At 44.1% G+C, this 20,562-nt stretch overlaps 2 protein-coding genes across 4 annotated transcripts in view; one reads left to right on the top strand and one right to left on the bottom strand.

Annotated features, from left to right (window-relative positions):
* Window positions 1-20,562, top strand: part of LOC142104325 (uncharacterized) — a 190,069-nt gene that overhangs the window by 165,813 nt on the left and 3,694 nt on the right. For 2 of the 3 annotated variants that reach the window (XM_075188922.1, XM_075188923.1), the window contains exons 11-17: window positions 5,029-5,104; window positions 10,381-10,449; window positions 12,066-12,172; window positions 14,328-14,469; window positions 15,388-15,461; window positions 17,215-17,285; window positions 20,270-20,303. In XM_075188922.1, coding sequence (XP_075045023.1) covers window positions 5,029-5,104; window positions 10,381-10,449; window positions 12,066-12,172; window positions 14,328-14,469; window positions 15,388-15,461; window positions 17,215-17,285; window positions 20,270-20,303 — 573 coding nt within the window. The remainder of the gene's footprint in view (window positions 1-5,028; window positions 5,105-10,380; window positions 10,450-12,065; window positions 12,173-14,327; window positions 14,470-15,387; window positions 15,462-17,214; window positions 17,286-20,269; window positions 20,304-20,562) is intronic. The other variant, XM_075188924.1, reaches the window with a different exon arrangement.
* LOC142104326 (cytochrome P450 2J4-like) overlaps window positions 1-20,562 on the bottom strand; it is a 258,403-nt gene that overhangs the window by 135,662 nt on the left and 102,179 nt on the right. The gene's annotated exons all lie outside the window — the stretch shown is intronic.

The following is a 20,562-nucleotide window of genomic DNA, read 5'->3' on the forward strand; positions in this document are numbered from 1 at the left end:
ATGAATTTCAATGAATGTAATGAGAGCTATACATTATGCATGGTAGTTATCAGTACAGGATATGGTTAATGTAACTAAAGTGGTTGTAGGTATTCTCTGCATTCAGTACATTTAGTGTAATCATACACTTACCAATGTTGTAATCAGATATTCAGCCAGGCTTTCGTTTCCAAGACTCCACAGGGTCTGCACACATTACGGTGGTCAATTATTTGATCACGGCTAAATGTAAAGGTCACTACTGACTTCTGATCCTTTGGACCTCTCTGCTGCATTTGGCAGGTAATTGTCTCACTTGTGCAAAAACTGCATTTCTTAGGTCTTCAGTTCTCACTGCTCATTCAGTGTTTGTTTCTCTGTGTCCTCTGTCAGTTGGAGCACCACACGGCCTTACAGCCTCACGAAGCACTTTTTCCCCATTTCAGTCTGGCTTTACCAATATACAATCTATAGTACATACTTACCTGCTCTCCCGGAATTTCCAGGGGGCTCCCGAATTTCGGGGAGTCCTTTCGGATTCCCTCTGAGATAGCTGATCCTTGTGGAGAGGGATGTGGTCGCCTCATTAAGCCGCTATTCAATGCTGCGGATTTCAGCATTTCTAGTAGTGGGCAGGGCTTTGTTGACGTGACTATTTCACCCCCTGTCACATGACCTGTCCTCTGGTATCTCCCTGCTTTAAAACAACTGTGTCCGCAAGTTGAGTCAGGGCACACTATGGATTCAACTATTTGCCCCCAATCTTCCCCCTGTTCCCTTCTCCCCTCCTCTCTTGGACTGAACACCTATTAGCATTGGCTGATAGCTGTTTGCCTTCCTATCTTACACTGAACTATCCTGGTGATATCTGCTGCCAGTATGACCCAACAGTGGCAGATGGGATCACCGATTGCAGTAGGCAAATGTGAGAGAGGTCAGCACAACAGAGAAGTATATTTGACACCAGATATGGCTCTGTATGTTAGTCTTGGCACCAGATATGATTCTGCATTTTAGTCTTGGCACCAGATATAACATGTAAGGTAAGAAGGCTCCATATTTTTGAACTGGCCCTGGAAGATCAGTCTGCGTCTACTTGTGCAGTTTTGTAGATGTGGCTGGAATTGCACATGATGAAAGGAATGAATATGTCATCTTGTAAGTCCCATTTACAAACACTTTAAGACCACCGCCTGTCATGATATCGGGGCACCTATAGGCTATATAACTGCACAAAACTTTGCACAAACCAGCAGAGGGTGAACAGTGCTTATTGGGACTTTTCAGTCTATCTGCCCCAATACTGTGTTTCTCTTACTACCAGCAAGGCAGCAGTCCTACTGAAATGTCACTCTTTTTGAGGATACACACCCTCACAAGTCCCACAGAGAAATCCATACCTCACAGTCTGTTTTTTTGGCTTCTGATTCTTGGCAGTCCACCAGGAACCGTAACCCCTAGCAAGTCCTGTCTTCAAGTCTTTATGATCTACCGGCACTTCAGGTTCCTGAAGAATCTCTCTTTGGTATCCAAGCACAGCTCTTTATCCTAACTCTGGTTCCCATGTTTGCGGCTTCTGGTTGCTTGGCTGACGGCCCTTATCTCCCAATGGTAGGATAAGGAACTGAGGCACTATTCCCTCTCACTCTCTGACTCCTTGCTGACTGTGGTTCCGTGATGTCTCTTGAATACAATAGATCCAGACTCATCTGCACTTCCAGTGGGTGTTAGCTGGCTATCTGTGTGCATAGTTCCAGAACCTGCAGTGGCAAGAGCCAATTCTTAGCACACCCTAGAAGAGGGATGAGCTTGAGGCAGTCCTTGTATATCTTTCCCCAGGGTGGCTACAGCTCCTTTAGGACAAATATGCACTGTAAATAAACAATAACACATTAGCATGCATATATGCTATTGAGATCCTGTCTCTGGCTATCATTGGAAGAGGGTCCTTGGTGGGCTTAACCTTTTTTTTATACATGCCTGGTACCCATCTCACATTAAGGACAACTGTAAAAACAAAGGATAAAAAGTGTTCCTAACAGTGTTATCCATTGTGCAAAATGAGATGCATCAAGGACAGGGCAGAATTCATCCCTCATTTCACCACACTGCCTTCCATTTTCCTCTAAAGGATAGTTCAATTCCAGTAAATAAAACATGACAATGAAGTGACATAGGCTCTGTCTTTATGACGTCTGTCACCTTTGTGTGTTTGAAGCTTTTTATTACCATGCCTGTAGTGTGTCTACAAATGTGTTTTTCCCACATAGTGCATAATGGGTCCCATTAAAAGGATACTCTGAGCAGGTGAAAAATCAGGTCCTTTTTGCAGGAAGAAAAATGTTGTATGCCCACCCATATATGTGGGACCACCAGGGGCATCTTCTCCACTACAGCCAGCTCGTTTAAATAATCCCATGCCGATAATCAAATATCATTTTTTTGGGTGGAAAACAAATGATCGTTGTGTGGGAATTTTGCACATATATAAATATATATATATATATATATATATATATATATATATATATATATATATATACTCTTACCCATTTCAAAAGAGGAGCCATCACTTAGAGGGTATGAAATGACTTCTGATTGCCAACACCTTCTTAGCACCTGTGAAAGTCATATTCAAGTTAAAAATCAGGGAGAAAGAGGCTAAGTTGCCACCGGCAAAAGGCAAAACAGGGAATGCACATGAGTGCTACTTATTGCATATTGATGCCACCAGACAGCAATAGAAACTTTGCTTAGTGGGTCTATGTGATCCAGTCAAGGGTCAGAGTGTTTGGAATATAGAAGGTGGTAATCTGGTAGTATAGTGTAGGGAGGTTAAGAAGGTGGCTCAGAAATTTTGTAAGCTTGCCTAAACAGATGAATTTTCAGGGAATGCTTGAAGGTTTAGAGGCAAGAGAATATATGAGTCAGGGTATTCTACAGAGTGGGTGCAGCCCAAAAAATTCTTGTAATCGGGAAAGGGAACAGGTAATGAGTATGGATGAGAGCAAATATTGGGCAACGCGGAGGGCACAAGTTGAAAGATATTTTAAGACAAGGGAAGAGATGTATGTTGGTGATATTTTGTTGATGGCTTTGTATGTTAGTAGAAGTATTTTATATTTGATTTGGTAAAATACATGCAACTAATATAGGTACTGACAGCAGACTGGCAGTAAAAGAATGTTTTGCAAGGAAAATGAATCTAGCCGCTGCTTTCAAAATGGATTTTGGGGGTAAAAGTCTGGTATGGAGAAGACCGGTAAGCAGGAAATTGCAATACTCCATGCAGGAGAATGAGAGTACAGTATTTTGTATGAGATATGTGCGTATTCTGGAAATGTTTCCTAGATGCATGTAACAGGATTTATATACAGACTGAATATGTGAAAAAAAAAGATAAGTCCACAATCATGGGTGAAATATCGGCATCGAGCATGAGGGATAGGGTTTATTTTCGTATTGTCCACATATATGGAGATATCAAGTAGGTAGCTTCTGTTGACTGGTGGGAATATTACCAGCGCAGTTTTTGAAAGATTGAGAGGTGGCTAGAGGACATCCAAGATGAGAGATCCAGAGAGGATAGATACATTTGGTTATAATCTGCATAGTGGTTGTGAAATCCAAAGAATCTTATTAGTCTTCCAAGAGAAGTGGTATAGATGAAGAAGAGTGGAGGGCCTAGCTCCGACCATTGTGGTATTCTAACTGGTAGATGAAGCAGAGAGGAGGTGGGTCCAGACAGATGACCGCTGAAGTCGCGCTTTGATAAGTAGAATGAGAACAGGATAGGACAGTGTTTTTAAGACCTACGGATTGTAGCATTTGTTTCAGAAGAGAGCGGTCAACAGTGTCAAATGCAGCCCAGAGGTCCATGAGAACTAGAAGTGAGAAGTGGCCCTTAGCTTTAGCAGTGATAAAATCATTGACCACCCTAGTCAGTGCAGTCTCTGGGAACAAAAGCCTGACTAAAGAGGGTCCAATAGGTTGTTTGAGGAAAGGAAGTGTGTGAGGTGAAAAGTGATGGCAAACCTCTCTAGAAGCCTGTCCACCAAGTCACTTGTAGCTTCTTAATTTTGTTGTTTTGTATAAACACAACAATTGGTAATATATTACATTTCTTTCACTATAGTCTTGATTGAGTATAAATGTTTCATTTCTTTTGTTTGGATGGTTATGGCGTTTTCTTAATGTGATATAATTTATGAACTGTATATTTATTCAACCAAAACTACACACTGTTATGAAGTGCATTTATCATAAACGTAAGTCAGATAAAGATGGCTTGTACTGAAGAGTTTAACCATACTTGCCAACTATCCTGGAATGTCCGAGAGACTCCCGAAATTCGGGTAGATCTCCCGGACTCCCGGGAGAGCAGGCAAATATCCCACAAACGGCATTTTGCTGCCAAAATGACGCGATTCACTGTGCCCCACCCCTCCCACCCTCCAACCACACACCCCTGCCTGGGATCTCCCAGAAAGGAGTTTAAAAGGTTGACAAGTATGAGCTTAACACTTAAGGGGTGATTTTATGTTGAACGTAAAAAATGCCCTATTACTGATACGCACACTTATGTTTTTTATGTCTGTATTTTGAGTAAGACACATCTTATGAAACATGCATCCTTAAATATAGAGCATAGGTGCATGCTTTGCAAATATCCAGCTGCAAGGCACATACTTTATGCCTGTTTTGTGCAAAAATTGACTATTCTTAACTATTGTATTTAAAAATACATGTGACCGAAAAATACTGTCATTTCTCAGAGGGCGTAATTAAAGGACATGTCCTCAACCCCTCTGTACTCCACTGACACATAAGCGACCCTAATCCCCCTCTCAAAGTGCAAGGGGCTACGTGTGTTAGATACGTGCTTCTGAAAATACTACTGCATGTGCGACAGATTTTACATGAGATGCAGAACTACATCATGCAAACACATTTGCGTCCAACTGTAAATCGGCTCTTTGATTCTGTAAATAACTTCAGTCTTGTAATGACGAGCACAGTGACAATGTGAACATATTTTACATGCTACAGGTGACATCTCAGAAGAAGGAGATCCGCAAACTTACTACTGATTTAGAAAAAGAAAGACAGGAGAGAAAACTGCTAAGTGAGTATCAGATGCATTACCATGGTGCAAAACTGACATACAATCAGCAGTACAGACACCATTTCGAGAGAAAGCCAATTATATATTTACTGTCAGTAAAGCAGACTGATCAAAGAAAAAAAATCTATATAGTTGACTATTTTTTATTTTAATCCACAGCGGATTATTTGAATGTGTATTAGAATATTCGCACCAGCACTAGTACAATCAAGTCTTCAAAATTCTGAGGATGCACTTAGAACAGTTATAAAATTACCGAGAGGTAAAACAGAAAGGATTTCTAAATAACTCCTGTTTTCTCAACGCTTAATCAGTATTTTTATGTATGTTATCGGTTATATTATAGACAGGGCTGTCCCTATTTTTTTCATAAAATGGTCACATACAGGAATACATGCTTGAAGACCATCAATATAGTCCAATGAAGCTGAGGGCCACAGACTAGTATACAGTTGGGTATACATACATTATTAAGGCAAAATTGGTCTGATATTGAAGGATGTTGAGCCTGTGCAGATCAGCTGCTGGTCTGTGTACATAACCTCCATGGGATCCATCCAATTTTTCCAGGTGCTAAAGAGCTGGGTCTCTTCAATTTAGCCACCAATGTATATATCCAGATTCACTCAGTTTCAGGACTGGGTCTGACATTCACCTGGCTGCCATTTGAGGAGCCCAGGTACAGAGAAAAATTAGCTGAGACAGCTAGTTTATAAGTATCTTATCATGACATAAGATATTTAAGATGATGTGTTGATCATTGGGACGTTTTCCCTGTGTACACCAGACGTTCTGTCTTCAGTTGTAGCCTAACCTGGCCAATAGAAGGTCATTAGGTGGCAGGGAGCATACAATGTTTATTACAATGAGGCCATAGCATTCCAATGAATGCGCACTTACAGCTACTCTTATGGGGCTTTGCACACAAATGCATGCCCATATTGAGCTCATTCATGCTCCATTTACACATCCATTGTGCACCATTACTTTTTCAGGATGGAGCTCAAATGAGCATGTCTTGCCTAACTGAACAGGTCAGGATGCAATGTGTCATATCACATCTCTGCTTCAATGACTCAAGGTTCTGATTAGCAGCCACCTCCAAGCTTGTGTAACTTTCAGGTCCATTTTCGGTGTTATAAGGCCCTGCTACTATATCCCCCGCAAAATTAGGAATGCCATAATAATATGTTTAATATTTACCCATTCTTCATCACCTGCATATCTCCTCCAACAAAATAAAATTTCATTTTATTTTTTAAAGAAAATCTCTTTATTGAGCAACCATATTGGCATACAACAATCAGAGATGTGACCCTTTCAGTTATCTATCATCCTTATGCAGATACAGAAGATGTAACAATACACTAGACTTATATTGTTTCTCAGGATAACATGTTTAGGGGAGGTGGTGGATAGGGTTATGTTAGGGGAGAAGGGGAAGAATACCCTTGGGTGAGTTAAAGGGACCGGGAGGCTGACGTTGTGCAAACATTTAAAGTGGAAAAATGGTTTAACACAGTGTGTACTGTAAGGAGGAAGTATAACCTACACACATGTTGCTCTTGTATCAAGGGAACTGTTTAGAGTTGAGGGGTTGCTTTTTATAGTGGTTTATCCATGAAAGCCATGTATGTCAGGCGCCATCCCCGCCATCCCCTTCTCTTGTTGCTCATGTCCCGTTGCCTAGCAACGGGACGCTTCCCTCCCGCTCCTGTCAGTGGTCAGCTGCAGCTGATCGCCGAATATATACCCCTCCAATCAGGAGCCTTTTCTCTTCGCTTAAGGCACCTCATGTCAGTGCTCTGGTGCCAGAGTATTGGTTCACACCAGCTCAAGCGTTCAAGTTGTCTGTATCCGGTTATCTGTATTTGGCTCCTGACCTTTAGCTTGATTCTTGGACTACCTTCTCTTGTTTATCCCTGGTACTGCACTGCTCATCCTGGTTCTGACCTTTGGCTTTCCTCTGACCATCCTTTTGGATCATCCTTGTGTACTTCGGTATCGTTTGGCCTGGACCCGGACTGTTCGACCATTCCTGTTCACCACGCTACTGCACTGGTGACTAACCCAGAGAACCCTGACCTGCGCACCTCATGCAGCTAAGTCGATACCTCCTTGCAGGGGTCCCTGGTGAACACTTGGGGTACGTTAGACTCCGCCCTCACTGTTAAGTAGTGCCAATACTAATCAGTGGTGAATTCAGCATCAATAACGTGACAATGTAGCTGTGAAAGACTGGTGTTATGAAGAACGCTAGTTATAAATTCCCTAGTACACACTGCCAAGTACTATTGATAACTGGAGAATACACAGGGGGTTTGGCTCTCACAAGAGACTGCTATTAGACAGCTGCCTGCATTGTAGATCTGTCTAATTACTTTGTTGGTAGGTTTAGTAACATCAGGGACTGAGAGTGGGAGACATCTCTTGTTTCTGCATGTCTATGCTGTGAAGGCAGCAGGAGACATGCCTGGAGGGAAGTTTGGGTTGTTCCACAGGGATCTCACCTTAGCTGGGTCAGAAAGTAGGTTGTATACATACACACACATATATAACATATAATCACTGGTCAATAAAGATCATCTGGTGGTCCACAAGCAGAAGAGGCCATTTATAGAACAAGGACAGCATAGAAAATCTGACATTACGGCCAACCTGCTCACAAAATCATTAGACAAATATGTCTGCATTGTAAAATATTATGTATTATATAAATATATTTTAAATTTCAATGTGGGTCCTTGTAACTAGATTTCATGGTAGAGTCTATAAAACTCCCTACAAGCTCCTCCAATGAGGTGCTTCCAATTCACAACCAAATGAAATCTAAAACAAGACAATATTTGGTGTGACCACCCTTTGCTTTCAAAACAGCATCAATTCTTCTAGGTACACTTGCACACAGTGTCGGACTGGGGCATGAAGGGCCCACCGGGGGACTGCAACGCTAGGGGCCCACCAGTGGGGGTGTGGCCGGCCATCATAGAGGCGGGACCAGACACTAGAGGGGGAGTGGTCAGCTCATAAAGGACAGCTAGTACCATAGTGTAGTATATAAAGAATGCAGTGTGTATATAGAGTACACATTCTTGACCTGCCCCTTAGATTGGGTAGAACAGTCACCAAAAATTGGGATTGTTCCAGTAAATCAGGTTTGGCTAACCTGTGGCACTCCAGGTGTTGTGAAACTACAAGCCCCAGCATGATTTGCCAATATATAGCAGCTTATTGCTGGAAGGGTATGCTGGAACTTGTAGTTTCACAACACTTGGAGTGCCACAGGTTAGCTAAGCTTGCACTAGACTCAGAACATTTGACAGACTGTCCTACCTGTTGTTGTCACTTTTACCACCTGTGGCTGCTGGTTTCTTTAGTTGCGGCTTGTGTGTATCCAGGAATGTTGAGGGTCCTATTTGGAAAAAATAATGGATACATTTAGAAAACACCAACCATCCCCGCTATTAAATCAACAGCACCCACATTTAATAAATAGGCCTCTCTCCAGCCCCAACATTAAAGTAATAGTACTCACATTTGATAAATAGATCTATTTCCCTCCAAACGACCCCAACATTAAATTCATACTATTCCCATTTAATAAATAAACCTATTACCCTCCCTCCAAACAGCCCCAGCAAGAAATTAATAGCATTTACGTTTAATACATCCATTTCCCACATTAAATATTAATATTCACATTTAATAGATAGCCCTCCTCCCCACACTCAGCCCTACATTCAATTATAGACACAAACCACCCCAGCATTAAATTAAAGGTCCCATCACCCCCTCCCTATAGTGTTCTCTGTACAGCCCCCCTCCCCATAGTTTAGCAAAGGCAGCCCCCCCCCCTCACTATAGTTTAGTATAGATAGGCAGCCCCCCTATGCCACATAGTGGTGCCCCCAAAACAATATTATGCCACACAGTAGTGCCCCAAACAATGTTACTCCACACAGTAGTGCCCCCAAACAATGTTATGCCACACAGTAGTACCCGAAATTCACATATGCCACGTAATACTGTCCCCAATTCATATTATGCCCACAATAGTGTCCCCAATTCAAATTATACCCTCAATAGTGCCCCCCAATTCACATATGCCATGGAATAGTGCTCTCTCAATCCGCGCACACATATATATATATATATATATATATATATATATATATATATATATATATATATATATATATATATATAAGATAATTCTGTGTCAAGTGAAAGTCCTGGAATTTGGAGGAAATTGAAAGACATATCCAATAATATTAAATAAAAATAAGAAAATCTACTTACCCATGTTTTGATTGATGCAGCCTCTGCTACTTAGTCCTTCAGCGGTGGCGGGAGCATAAGACAGTCAGCTGACAGGAGGGGGGGAGGGGGCAGGTCACATGATCGCAGCTGCGATCGCATTTGAAAGATGACTGCGGCCAGTCATCTGTAGCAGCAGGGACGCCGATCACCATATTCTACGAGTATTCCCTTTATTATTCCGCTCACGCTCAGACAGTTTGTGTGTAACACACTTACTGACAAGAAGTCTGATGTGCGTAGGGGGAACTGTTCCCTGTGGTCAAACCTTATCTGGAAATATCTGACAAGAATCCCTGGACCTGGTCTCCCAGCAGGCACACGCTCCTCTGTCTAACACGCTGGCAGGATCTGGGCACACGTACTGCGTGTAACACGGGTGATATCAGGATGGTGATTGGGGAACTCTCCACACCAGGCCGGCAGCGAGAATGATTACAAAGGTTTATAACAAGCAGACGATATGAACTCTGTACACACAGCAGCAGGGACGCCGGGGAGGGCAGCAGGGATACCGAACATGTGAGCTGAATGGGCTCCGCCCACTTCTAGAAGGGGGTGTGGCCGTAAGGCAGAGGGGCCTACCGGTGATTTTTCCGGTAGTCCTGTGGGCCAGTCCGACACTGCTTGCACAGAGTCAGGGATTTTGTAGGATTATAGTCAGATGTATGATTGACCAATACTTTTGCACAGTATTGTACTGTATTTATACACATAGAAGGTGAATGTCCCTTTCTTTAAGTATATTTGACATTCACCTTCTATACGAGTGCATAGGAGGTACATAGGAGTGTTTGCGCCTGGATTTCACACATTTATTGTTATTGTAGATTTGCTGATGTGCCTGCAAACCCCAGTCTGACACTACCTTCTTCCTTTTCAGGCGGTATACATAAAAATGATCCTTATGCTTTCATCATCCGTATCTTGTGTATATGTTTTGTGTGTGTTTACTGCAGAAAAGAAGATTCCTGAGTACCAGCTGAAGGAAATACAATCATTTCTGGATGCTGTTCACTTGGGTCCAGGTAAGGCAGATACAAAATGATTCTGAAATGATTTCCTGTAATGCCAATCACACAATGAACAATCTGGATCTGTAGCCAGTTTGTTACGCAGATTTGGATAACTTGATGACACAGAACTCTTCTTACTTCCTTCTCCACCTTTCTCTTTCCTGGGTTCACCAAGCGTGTACTGGTCATGTAGATCATTAGGCAATTGAAGTTTTCATTCTACCCCCTGTCTATGTCATTTCTTTACGCTTTATAATCAATGTATGACTATGTCACTTTGCATTGTTTGGTTTAAATTTGGTTAAACCATCCCAACTGGCAGGCGTGGTCTTTGTATATGTAGCCAGCTTAAAGCAAGCAGTCATAAAACTAGTCCTTGTCATATTCACATGGTAAATGTCAGTATTTCCTTGTTTAGATAATTAGGAAGTTCATTTTAACTGATTAACTTGCAAAGTAAAAATAGGATTATTCAAGTGTTCCTACCAGTGGCGGAACTACCATTGGAGTGGTATGTGTTGTGCTCCGGGGGCCCATGGAGAAGATGGGACCTGCTGCATGGCGAATGCAGAGGATCAGGGGCCCCGGTTCCCTCATCCCGCCTTTCTGCACCGGGGCCCTCAGCTCACTAGTTCCACTTATAATCCTAATAATTACTTTGCGTACCAGCGCTTTAGACAAAGTATAAAAAACAACAATGCACAAGATGAGCAATCACCTATTCATTTTTAAGGACTGTAAAGATGGAATAATTTGGTGCATTTAATGTACAGTTTTTTTTATTCAGTCCTATAAAATATGGCCTATCACATAGTTACGTACTCTCCCGGAATGTCCAGGAGACTCCCGAAACTTTGGGAGCTCTTCTGTACTCCCGGGAGAGCAGGACAACCTCCCGAATCCTGCCCGCTTAGTTGGTTAAGTGGGTGGGGGCGTGGCTAATTGTGCCATCCTGGCCCCGCCCCCTGCTATAATGGTCCAAAAATGGTGTTGTGTAGCACGGGGTGTGGCCTAATGATGCGATTCGCATGGCCACACCCCCAATACATGGCTACCTTTGGAGTTGTCCCGGAGGGGTGCTCTCCAAAGCTGGCAAGTATGGCCTATTGTGATAATTGAAATTGTTTAATTGGTTTTACTCTACCTGTCCTCTTCCATGTTGTTATTAAGAGTAATCCCCTAAAATATGATTTAAATAAATTCCATTTTCTGATTTCAAGTTCATCTTTTCCAACTTTATGGGAATTAATTTCCCTATGATGGGGACCCACCTAGATTGTCTACAGAATGCATGGACAACCTGTGGCTCTCCAGGTGCTGTAAAACTACAAGTCCCAGCATGCTATGTGAGCTGATAGCCAGCCGATAGCTAGAAGGTGTGCTGGGACTTGTAGTTTCACAACACCTGGAGAGCCACATGATGTTTGCAGGGGCAAACATAGCTTACAAGTCTAGTGAGTGGAGCTGTCACTGCAGGAACTTAGGTCCAAATTTTAAATATAATGATATAAATTTAAATCAGGACGGTGAAGTATTGAACAGTTTATAGTAAACCCTGACAGTGCAGTGACCTTCACTAATTTGCACAAATGAGCTTGTTAGTTTTCCTAACTCAAACTTTCTACCAGGGGATCATAAGGAAGATACAATCTTGAAGACCCCACACATGCAGGATCTTGTGCATAGGAGTATTGAGATAGACGGTTGCCAGCTGGAGTTGCAAGAAATTGTCCAGGTAATTATAAGAGCAGGCTGACTGGAAATGAATAGGACTTGAGATTCATTAACAGCTACCTTGCATATAGCTGCTTCCAGCAGTGAGAGGATCTTTATCTTCAACACCAACATCATCATAAAATGACAGATCTAATGTAATCATGAGCACAGCTCTACCCCAGTTCTATTATATGTGTCATGTGACAAGATAGGTAGCACGGTGGCTCAGTGGCTAGCATTTCTGCCTCACAGCACTGGGGTCATGAGTCCGATTCCCGACCATGGCCTTATCTGTGTGGATGTTCTACCCCTGTTTGCGTGGGTTTCCTCCGGGTGCTCCGGTTTCCTCCCACACTCCAAAAACATACTAGTAGGTTAATTGGCTGCTACCAAATTGACCCTAGTCTCTCTCTCTCTATCTGTCTGTGTCTGTGTGTGTGTGTGTGTGTTAGGGAATTTAGACTGTAAGCTCCAATGGCCAATGGGGCAGGGACTGATATGAGTGCGTTTTCTGTACAGCTTAGCGGAATTATTGTATTGAGAATAGGCCGCCACCAACATAACATCTAGCCAGCAGTCATCCAGTTGTCATAGAGGCCCATGGAATCTGAAAACATGTGTGCACAGTAACAAACAGGCTGAGGTCAGTCAACTAACACCTGAGTACAACCCCTTAGTGCCAATAGTAACATGTCAGGGCACATACCACGTAATGCATATCACTGGTGAGGGTGTGGCAACCTATCACTAAGTTTCACTCCTTTCAGTAATAAACAGTAGTGTGCAGTTGCAGTGGGCTAAGGGACAGAGACAATCGACACTGCGGTATTGGAGAATCTGATGAATCCGGATGGGAGGACCAGGATATGAAGAAACCCACACCAGTCCTTGTTCCATCCTGCCAAGGTTCAGTAATGCAGGCTGGTACCGTGATGACGAGGAGTGTGTTTTTGCGTTGCATGGTTTGGTCCTTCACATAAGGGCAATATTTAAATGCTACAGTATATCTAAATATCATCGTCAGTCAGATACATCTCTTTATTGCAACAGTGTATCCAAATTTGATTGAACTTTTTCAGCAAGATAATGCTCCGTGCTACAAGGTTAGGAAAGTTCTAGAAAGGTTCTGAGATCTTCACCATGAATTCAGATGAACACAGTACTCTGCCCCCCCCCCCCCCCCCCCCCCTAGTGATCAGATCCCAGTCTAATCTAGCAACAGTGAGAAACCAAAATCCATGTGCTGCACCTCGTCCGAATCCTTGTTGAGACCATGACCTGGAAAATTCAGGCTGTTCTGATGACAAGCAACTTTCTCTTAAGTAGATATAATAAGGAAGTCACTCGGTATGACCACGCCAAAGGGCAAATACTCATCACAAATGCCCTTTTGTGACCTAGCACCCCTACTTGTGCACAAGTGCATCTGATTTTACAGAAATCCGCAAGGACAGGCAGCATGTTTACTGGTGCAAAATATTGCACTTTTCTATGGGAGGATGCAAACATCATTCAGGTTAACGTGCTGTAGGGTTCTGCTTAATTGTACAATACATGTATATAGGCAGATGTACATAAACGTAAAAATAGACGTGCCCATTGGTTGTGCTATCAGTATTATTTTCTTTAACGTGAAGCAAGAAAAATGTGATTGTAAACATAAAAAATGCAATTGTGTTATAATGGTGGCAGTGATTATCGGTGGTAGTCAGCATTGATGCTGTCCACCCCGACAAGACTTACCCCGACGTCTTGACACCGAAGGCTTGACTTCACTGACAACTGCGACGCTGTTATCGGTGCTATTAAGGGGGTAATGTAAGTATGCGGCCATGGACAATGTACAACGCTTTGTAAAGTACATTGTACATGGCCACATACTTACCTTACCCCCTTAACAGCACCAATGACAGCGTTGCGGTTGCCAGTGATGTCATCAAGTCGCGCCAGCTTCTTCATTCATCGCGATTGCTTCCAGTCGGTTAGCACATCAGTCGTCCTGGAGCCAGGTCGGGAAGGAGCTCTTCGGTGTCAAGATGTCAGGGTAAGTCTTGTCGGGAATAATCACCATCATTATTCCGTACCCCACCCGGGATTATCTATAAGCTATAGCTGATATGAAATCATGAATGTTCCCTGCTTTCCTTTCTGCATTCTTTGTTTTGTGTTGTCAGGCTGCCCTCTCGTGGCAAATCAGTGATGAAATCAAATCACATATGTCCACACTGCCTGTCTGCCAGAGACTGTACTATTGTGGCGGACGGAGCCAGCCAGAAAGACTGGTGGAGATACTTCGCTCCGGCTTTTCACCAGGAGGTAAGCGCTGAACAGCAGAGAGTGAGTAAATCAGTAGTCTTCCTTTATTGACAGGACAATAAAGCACAGTCAAACAAACTAAATGTAGGAGGTGATGTAAATGGTTCAATAGTTAGCCTACTCTATTAACCCTTTACAGCCCGAAGGTCTATGAAGCTCACATCTTACTACTTGAAATTGAGTTTAGCATCGTGTTTGAGCTTCATATACTCCAGAACATGATCTGCTCCACATTGCCAAATAATGAGTTGCTATGGTGACAAGAAAAAATATGTTATATCTTCTTTACAGCACCTTGAGCTATTTTTGTATGGCCCTTGAATGTTGTATTTTTATTGTTAATATTACAGTACTTATAACTACACTTAAAATGTATGAAATAGGTGACTGATTACCACGTTCCTCACATAGGTATATATATATATATATATATATATATATATACAGGTATGCAATCTCTTATCTACAAATCAGAGAGACAAAGAAAAAGGAAATTATTGCTGCTATTCAGTGATATTGTCATACACACAGGCATGATCACTAAGTACTTCCTTGTACAGTCACTGAGAGGAGCACTGCTAAACAACTGTGGGGAAAGATACATGTCATTTTTAACTCAGTCAGTATATTTTAGACATGGGGTAAATTTATTAAGGAACATTTTTTTAGTTTGGCTCTTTGCAAGTAAGACGTTTCTCAAGTTAAGATCCTTAATGAATCAGGCCCTAGAATCTGATTGGTTGCTATAGGCAACATCTCCACTTTTCAAACCTGCCGGAAACTCGCAGCTTGATCCATTTACCTTCTGCTGTTTGTAAATGACTTCTACTGATTTCAACTCTATGTTTACCAATACTGCACAGATACATAGTGTATTTTATGTATCTTCTCCTTTTCACATGATTTCTCTTCTCGTAGATTTCCAGCAGGGGGAGTATGGGACCGGATTATACTTCTCAGCAAGTCCTGCGGTTGCTATCAATCTGCTACCGGTAAGACTGTGCTCATAATGGATCATTTATTATTCTGTCTGCTAGAACTTCTCTATCCCTTCTTCATACTGGTTACTGTGTTTAAGGTAGCTAAGCAAGAACATTTGAACAAGACACCTCTTAAACATTGGAGGGCTTCTGTTTAACATAATGTAGGTAATTGATTATGTGCAGTACAGACAGAGATTTGCACATTTGCTTCTTTTCATTTACAGTTATTGAAATGCCCATCAGACTGACTATTATTATGGGTAATGGCAATTGTCACATTAAAGTAGGAAAAATGAAAAATTGGTTCTGATCCACACAGCTGCCTCAGACCTTGAGTAATAGACACTAAACAGATTTTTGGATACCTTTTATGAAAACAATTCTTAAAAAAACAAAAGTGTAGTTCTTATAATTTGGAATATTTTTTCTACACAATGTAAAACAAATATATATTAAAACAATAATATATAGTATATCTATTGAGTGCTCTCCATTCTTATCTGAATTGTATATCATCCACTCGGTGTGACACTGGTTTTCATGGAATCCTTCCTCTGATGTTGAACCGTCACAGAGGTGCCGCGGAGATTTTGTGAATTCAGTTTGATACTACTGTTTATGTCTATGATGGACTGATACAGCGATTGCAGTTTGTGGTACTTTGTATAGGCCTTGCTAATCTCATTCCTCTCTGATTTGGAAACCTATCCCAATATGCAAAAAGTATTACGAAACAATATGAAATTATCTGTAGACTAGAAATACTATTCACAAAATGTAGGACACATATATTAATTTAACCTATATATCTCATATTTCTCAAGTAAGTGACTGTTATAGCTTCTTGAAATTGTAGAATATGATTCATAGTTGTCCTAGTTTCCAATGTAAGAAATAAAAGAATACCACTTTAAAGACCCACTGACTGTAAAGGTAAAATGCTTTGTTCAGTGATAACCTGACATTCTACTACCAATCCACTAATGACAGCTGAAGCTCCTCCCACATCTTTATCTTAGTGCCCTGATGAGAACTACTAAGGCTGGATACACACTTCAGAAAATTCTACTGATGCGATATCGTTAACGATTTTACAAACGACTGAAAGTCCCGATCAGCAGCCGATTCATGTGTACACACTATACACGTTTTACAAGATCTACCTTCAGATCTGTGCTCTTCATCTGTCATAACCACCAGCTGGAAAGATCGTGACTCTATAAACTCTATGGAGATCTGCTGGTGGTGAGCGCATGCACACTACAGAATTGGAACCACATTGTTCTGTCGTTTACAGAGATTTTTAGTCCGTTTATAAAATCAAATCAAAGATACGCTGTGCTTTGGTACGATACAACATGATCGTGGGAGCGTAAGCACTAACGCAATATCAGGCCAAATTGTCGTTTATCGTATGATTAACCTGATAATTGGGAGGAAAGACCTGTAGTGTGTATCCAGCCTAAGCCTGTCAGTAACCCTCTGCCTACAATGCTGGACAAGATTCTTCCTGCTAACATGGTACCTGCTGCAGAGGAGCAAGAGGGAAAATGATGGATATGTTTAGTTTAGTATATTCATATATATTATCCAGCTCAGTCATACAGCCATTGCTTTATATTAATGTCAAATAATGGCTTTTTTACTTGTTCTTTAGTCTCCATTGTTTGTTAGGACCAGAAAATTATGAATCTCATACAGTTTAGCACCATTGGATCCATTGTTTAAATAAGCTCAGACTCTGTTACCCTCTTCTCTGCAGCCCCACCATGTACTTGTGGCTGATGTGTGTCTCCAGAGAACACAAGAGGATGGTGTGAAGACAGCATGCAGGTGTGAGATTCACTATGTGCTCCTTCCTGGAGCTATCACATTGGTCAAAGTCTGTCTCTCTGTCTACCTAATGTCTGTCTATCTACCTAATGTCTGTCTGTCTCATGACTGTCTCTCTGTCTACCTAATGTCTACCTGTCTCATGTCTATCTGGCTGTCTCTTGTCTGTCTGTCTTGTCTATTTATCAAGCTCTCCGTCTCATGTCTGTCTGTCTATCCCATGTCTATCTATCTGTCTACCCCATGTCTGTCTGTCTATACAATGTCTATCTATTTGTCTGTCTCGTGCATACTTGCCAACTCTCCCAGAATGTCCGGGAGACTCCCGAAATTCGGGTCGGTCTCACGAACTCCAGGGAGAGCTGGCAAATCTCCCGCATCCCGCTACTGGCACCCAAAAATGATGCGTTTTGTGGTGAATTTTGTCATTTTGGCCCCGTCCCCGCGACAAAATTGCATTTCCGTCGCGGGGGGGGCGGAGCCAATATGTCGCACTTGGCCGCACCGTGCCCCCTCCCGCCCTCCAGTCATGCCCCTCTCCTGGAAAGAGCTGTGAGAAAGTAGGTAAGTATGGTCTCATGACTATATGACTATGTCTGTCTATCCCGGCGGTTCCCAAAGTGTGCGCCGCAGCTCCCAGGGGTGCCGCGAGCCAGCCATAGGAAAAAACAAAGAGCACATAAACCTACCAATCCACTCGGCGCCGGGACCAAGCAGACTCCTCTCTCTCGCAGCTGTCACTGACGTCGATATTCAGTGACAGCTGCGGGAGAGAGGAGTCTGCTGGGTCCCGGCGCCGTGCGGATTGGTAAATTTATGTGCTCTTTGTTTTTTCCTATGGCTGGCTCGCGGCAGACGAGTGAGAGGGAGTGTGACAGCGGTGCAGACAGCGGGGCAGACAGAGGGGCAGAGGAGTGTGACAACGGGGCAGACAGTGGGGCAGAGGAGTGTGACAGTGGGGCAGACAGCGGGCAGGCAGAGGAGTGTGACAGCGGGGCAGAGGAGTGTGACAGCGGGCAGACAGAGGGGCAAAAGAGTGTGACAGCGGGGCAGACAGAGGGGCAGAGGAGTGTGACAGCGGGGCAGACAGCGAGGCAGAGGAGGGTGACAGCGGGGCAGACAGCAGGCAGACAGAGGGGCAGAGGAGTGTGACAGTGGGGCAGACAGAGGGGCAGAGGAGTGTGACAGCGGGGCAGACAGCAGGCAGACAGAGGGGCAGAGGAGTGTGACAGTGGGGCAGACAGAGGGGCAGAGGAGTGTGACAGCGGGGCAGACAGAGGGGCAGAGGAGTGGGGCAGACAGCAGGCAGACAGAGGGGCAGAGGAGTGTGACAGCGGGGCAGACAGCGGGCAGACAGAGGGGCAGAGGAGTGTGACAGTGGGGCAGACAGAGGGGCAGAGGAGTGTGACAGCGGGGCAGACAGCGGCCAGACAGAGGGGCAGAGGAGTGTGACAGCGAGGCAGACAGAGGGGCAGAGGAGTGGGGCAGACAGCAGGCAGACAGAGGGGCAGAGGAGTGTGACAGCGGGGCAGACAGTGGGGCAGAGGAGTGTGACATTGGGGCAGAGGAGGGGGACATCGTGAGAGTGGCAGTGGAGGGGGACACAGCGCGACAGGGGCAGAGGAGGAGGACATCGTGAGAGTGGCAGTGGAGGGGGACACAGCGCGACAGGGGCAGAGGAGGAGGACAGCGTGAGAGGGGCAGTGGAGGGGGACACAGTGTGAGAGGGGCAGTGGAGGGGGACACAGCGTAAGAGGGACATTGGAGGGGGACACAGCATGAGAGGGGCAGTGGAGGGGGACACAGCATGAGAGGGGCAGTGGAGGGGGACACAGCATGAGAGGGGCAGAGGAGGGGGACAGCATGACAGAGGGCAGATGAGGGGACAGCGTGAGAAAGGGCAGAGGAGGGGACAGCGTGAGAGAGGGCAGAGGAGGGGGAAAATTGTGAGAGAGGGCAGAGGAGGGGGGACATCGTGAGAGAGGGCAGAGGAGGGGGGACATCGTGAGAAAGGGCAGAGGAGGGGGGCAGCGTGATAGAGGGCAGAGGAGGGGGACAGCGTGACAGAGAGCAGAGGAGGGGGGACAGCGTGACAGAGGGCAGAGGGGGCAGTGTGAGAGAGGGCAGTGTGTCTGAATGCAGAGGGGGCAGTGTGTCTGGATGCAGAGGGGGCAGTGTGTCTGAATGCAGAGGGGGCAGAGTGCCTGAGAGCAGAGTGTCTGGATGCAGAGGGGGCATTTTTGCATACTACTAAATAAGTATTTCTGTCCTGACCTAAATACTTATTACATTTTTTTGACCCAACTACTTCTAAAACAGGACTGCTCAATAATTATTTTGGAGGGGTGCCTTGAAAAAATTTGGAGACTCTAAGGGTGCCGCGAACTGCAAAAGTTTGGGAACCACTGGTCTATGCAGGCCCGCCGCTCCCATTAGGCAAGGTTAGACACTTGCCTAGGGCGCCGGGCTCTGGAGGGCGCCTGGAGGGCGCCACAGAATGAAAATTACTTTAAAACTGTGCGGCGACAGCTGACCATACCTTTCACGGCCGCCGCACAGCATTCAGATACAACCACGGGGAGGGAGGAAGAGGCTATTGCTCACCACCGCCGCCTCTCTGCTCTGTCTCCTCCCCTCCACTCACTGACTGTCGGGCCGTGACATCATCATCACGGCCCGACAGTGTCAGTGAGTGGAGGGGAGCAGACGGAGCAGAGAGGCTGCGGTGTTGAGGCAAGGTAAGGAAAGACGTGGGGAGGAAGGAGGAGGGAGACGATTTTCAAAGTGTTCCTGCGGGGTGGGGGGGGGGGCGCCGATTTTGACAAAGTGCCTAGGGCGCCATGGACCCTAGCACCGGCCCTGGGTCTATCCAATGTATATCTGTCTTTCTGTCTATCTGTCTCATGTCTATGTGTCTGTCTATCTGTTCATTCACAATATTTGTTGCAGTCATGTTTATCCTAATATATAATGTCTTGTTTCAGGACATCACCACCAAGAGGAGTTGATTCGGCCCTGGTGAGATTCTCTCATACTTTCACTGACTACATATGTAGTAAAGGGAAAGCACTTGGCTGCCTAGTTTTGTGGTAATATGTGATTACCCTGTAATATGTATAAAACCAGAGCCAGTCACAATCAGTCAGGTTACATGAATTGTACATATGTCTGTTACCTAATACATACTTGTGCCTACACTCCCGGAAGAGCAGGCAAACCTCATGGATCCTAAAAAATGCCGAAATTCACGGCATTAAATATCGGGGGCGTTATTAAG

The sequence above is a fragment of the Mixophyes fleayi genome, chromosome 10 (genome assembly GCF_038048845.1).
Source record: "Mixophyes fleayi isolate aMixFle1 chromosome 10, aMixFle1.hap1, whole genome shotgun sequence".
NCBI lineage: Eukaryota > Metazoa > Chordata > Amphibia > Anura > Limnodynastidae > Mixophyes > Mixophyes fleayi.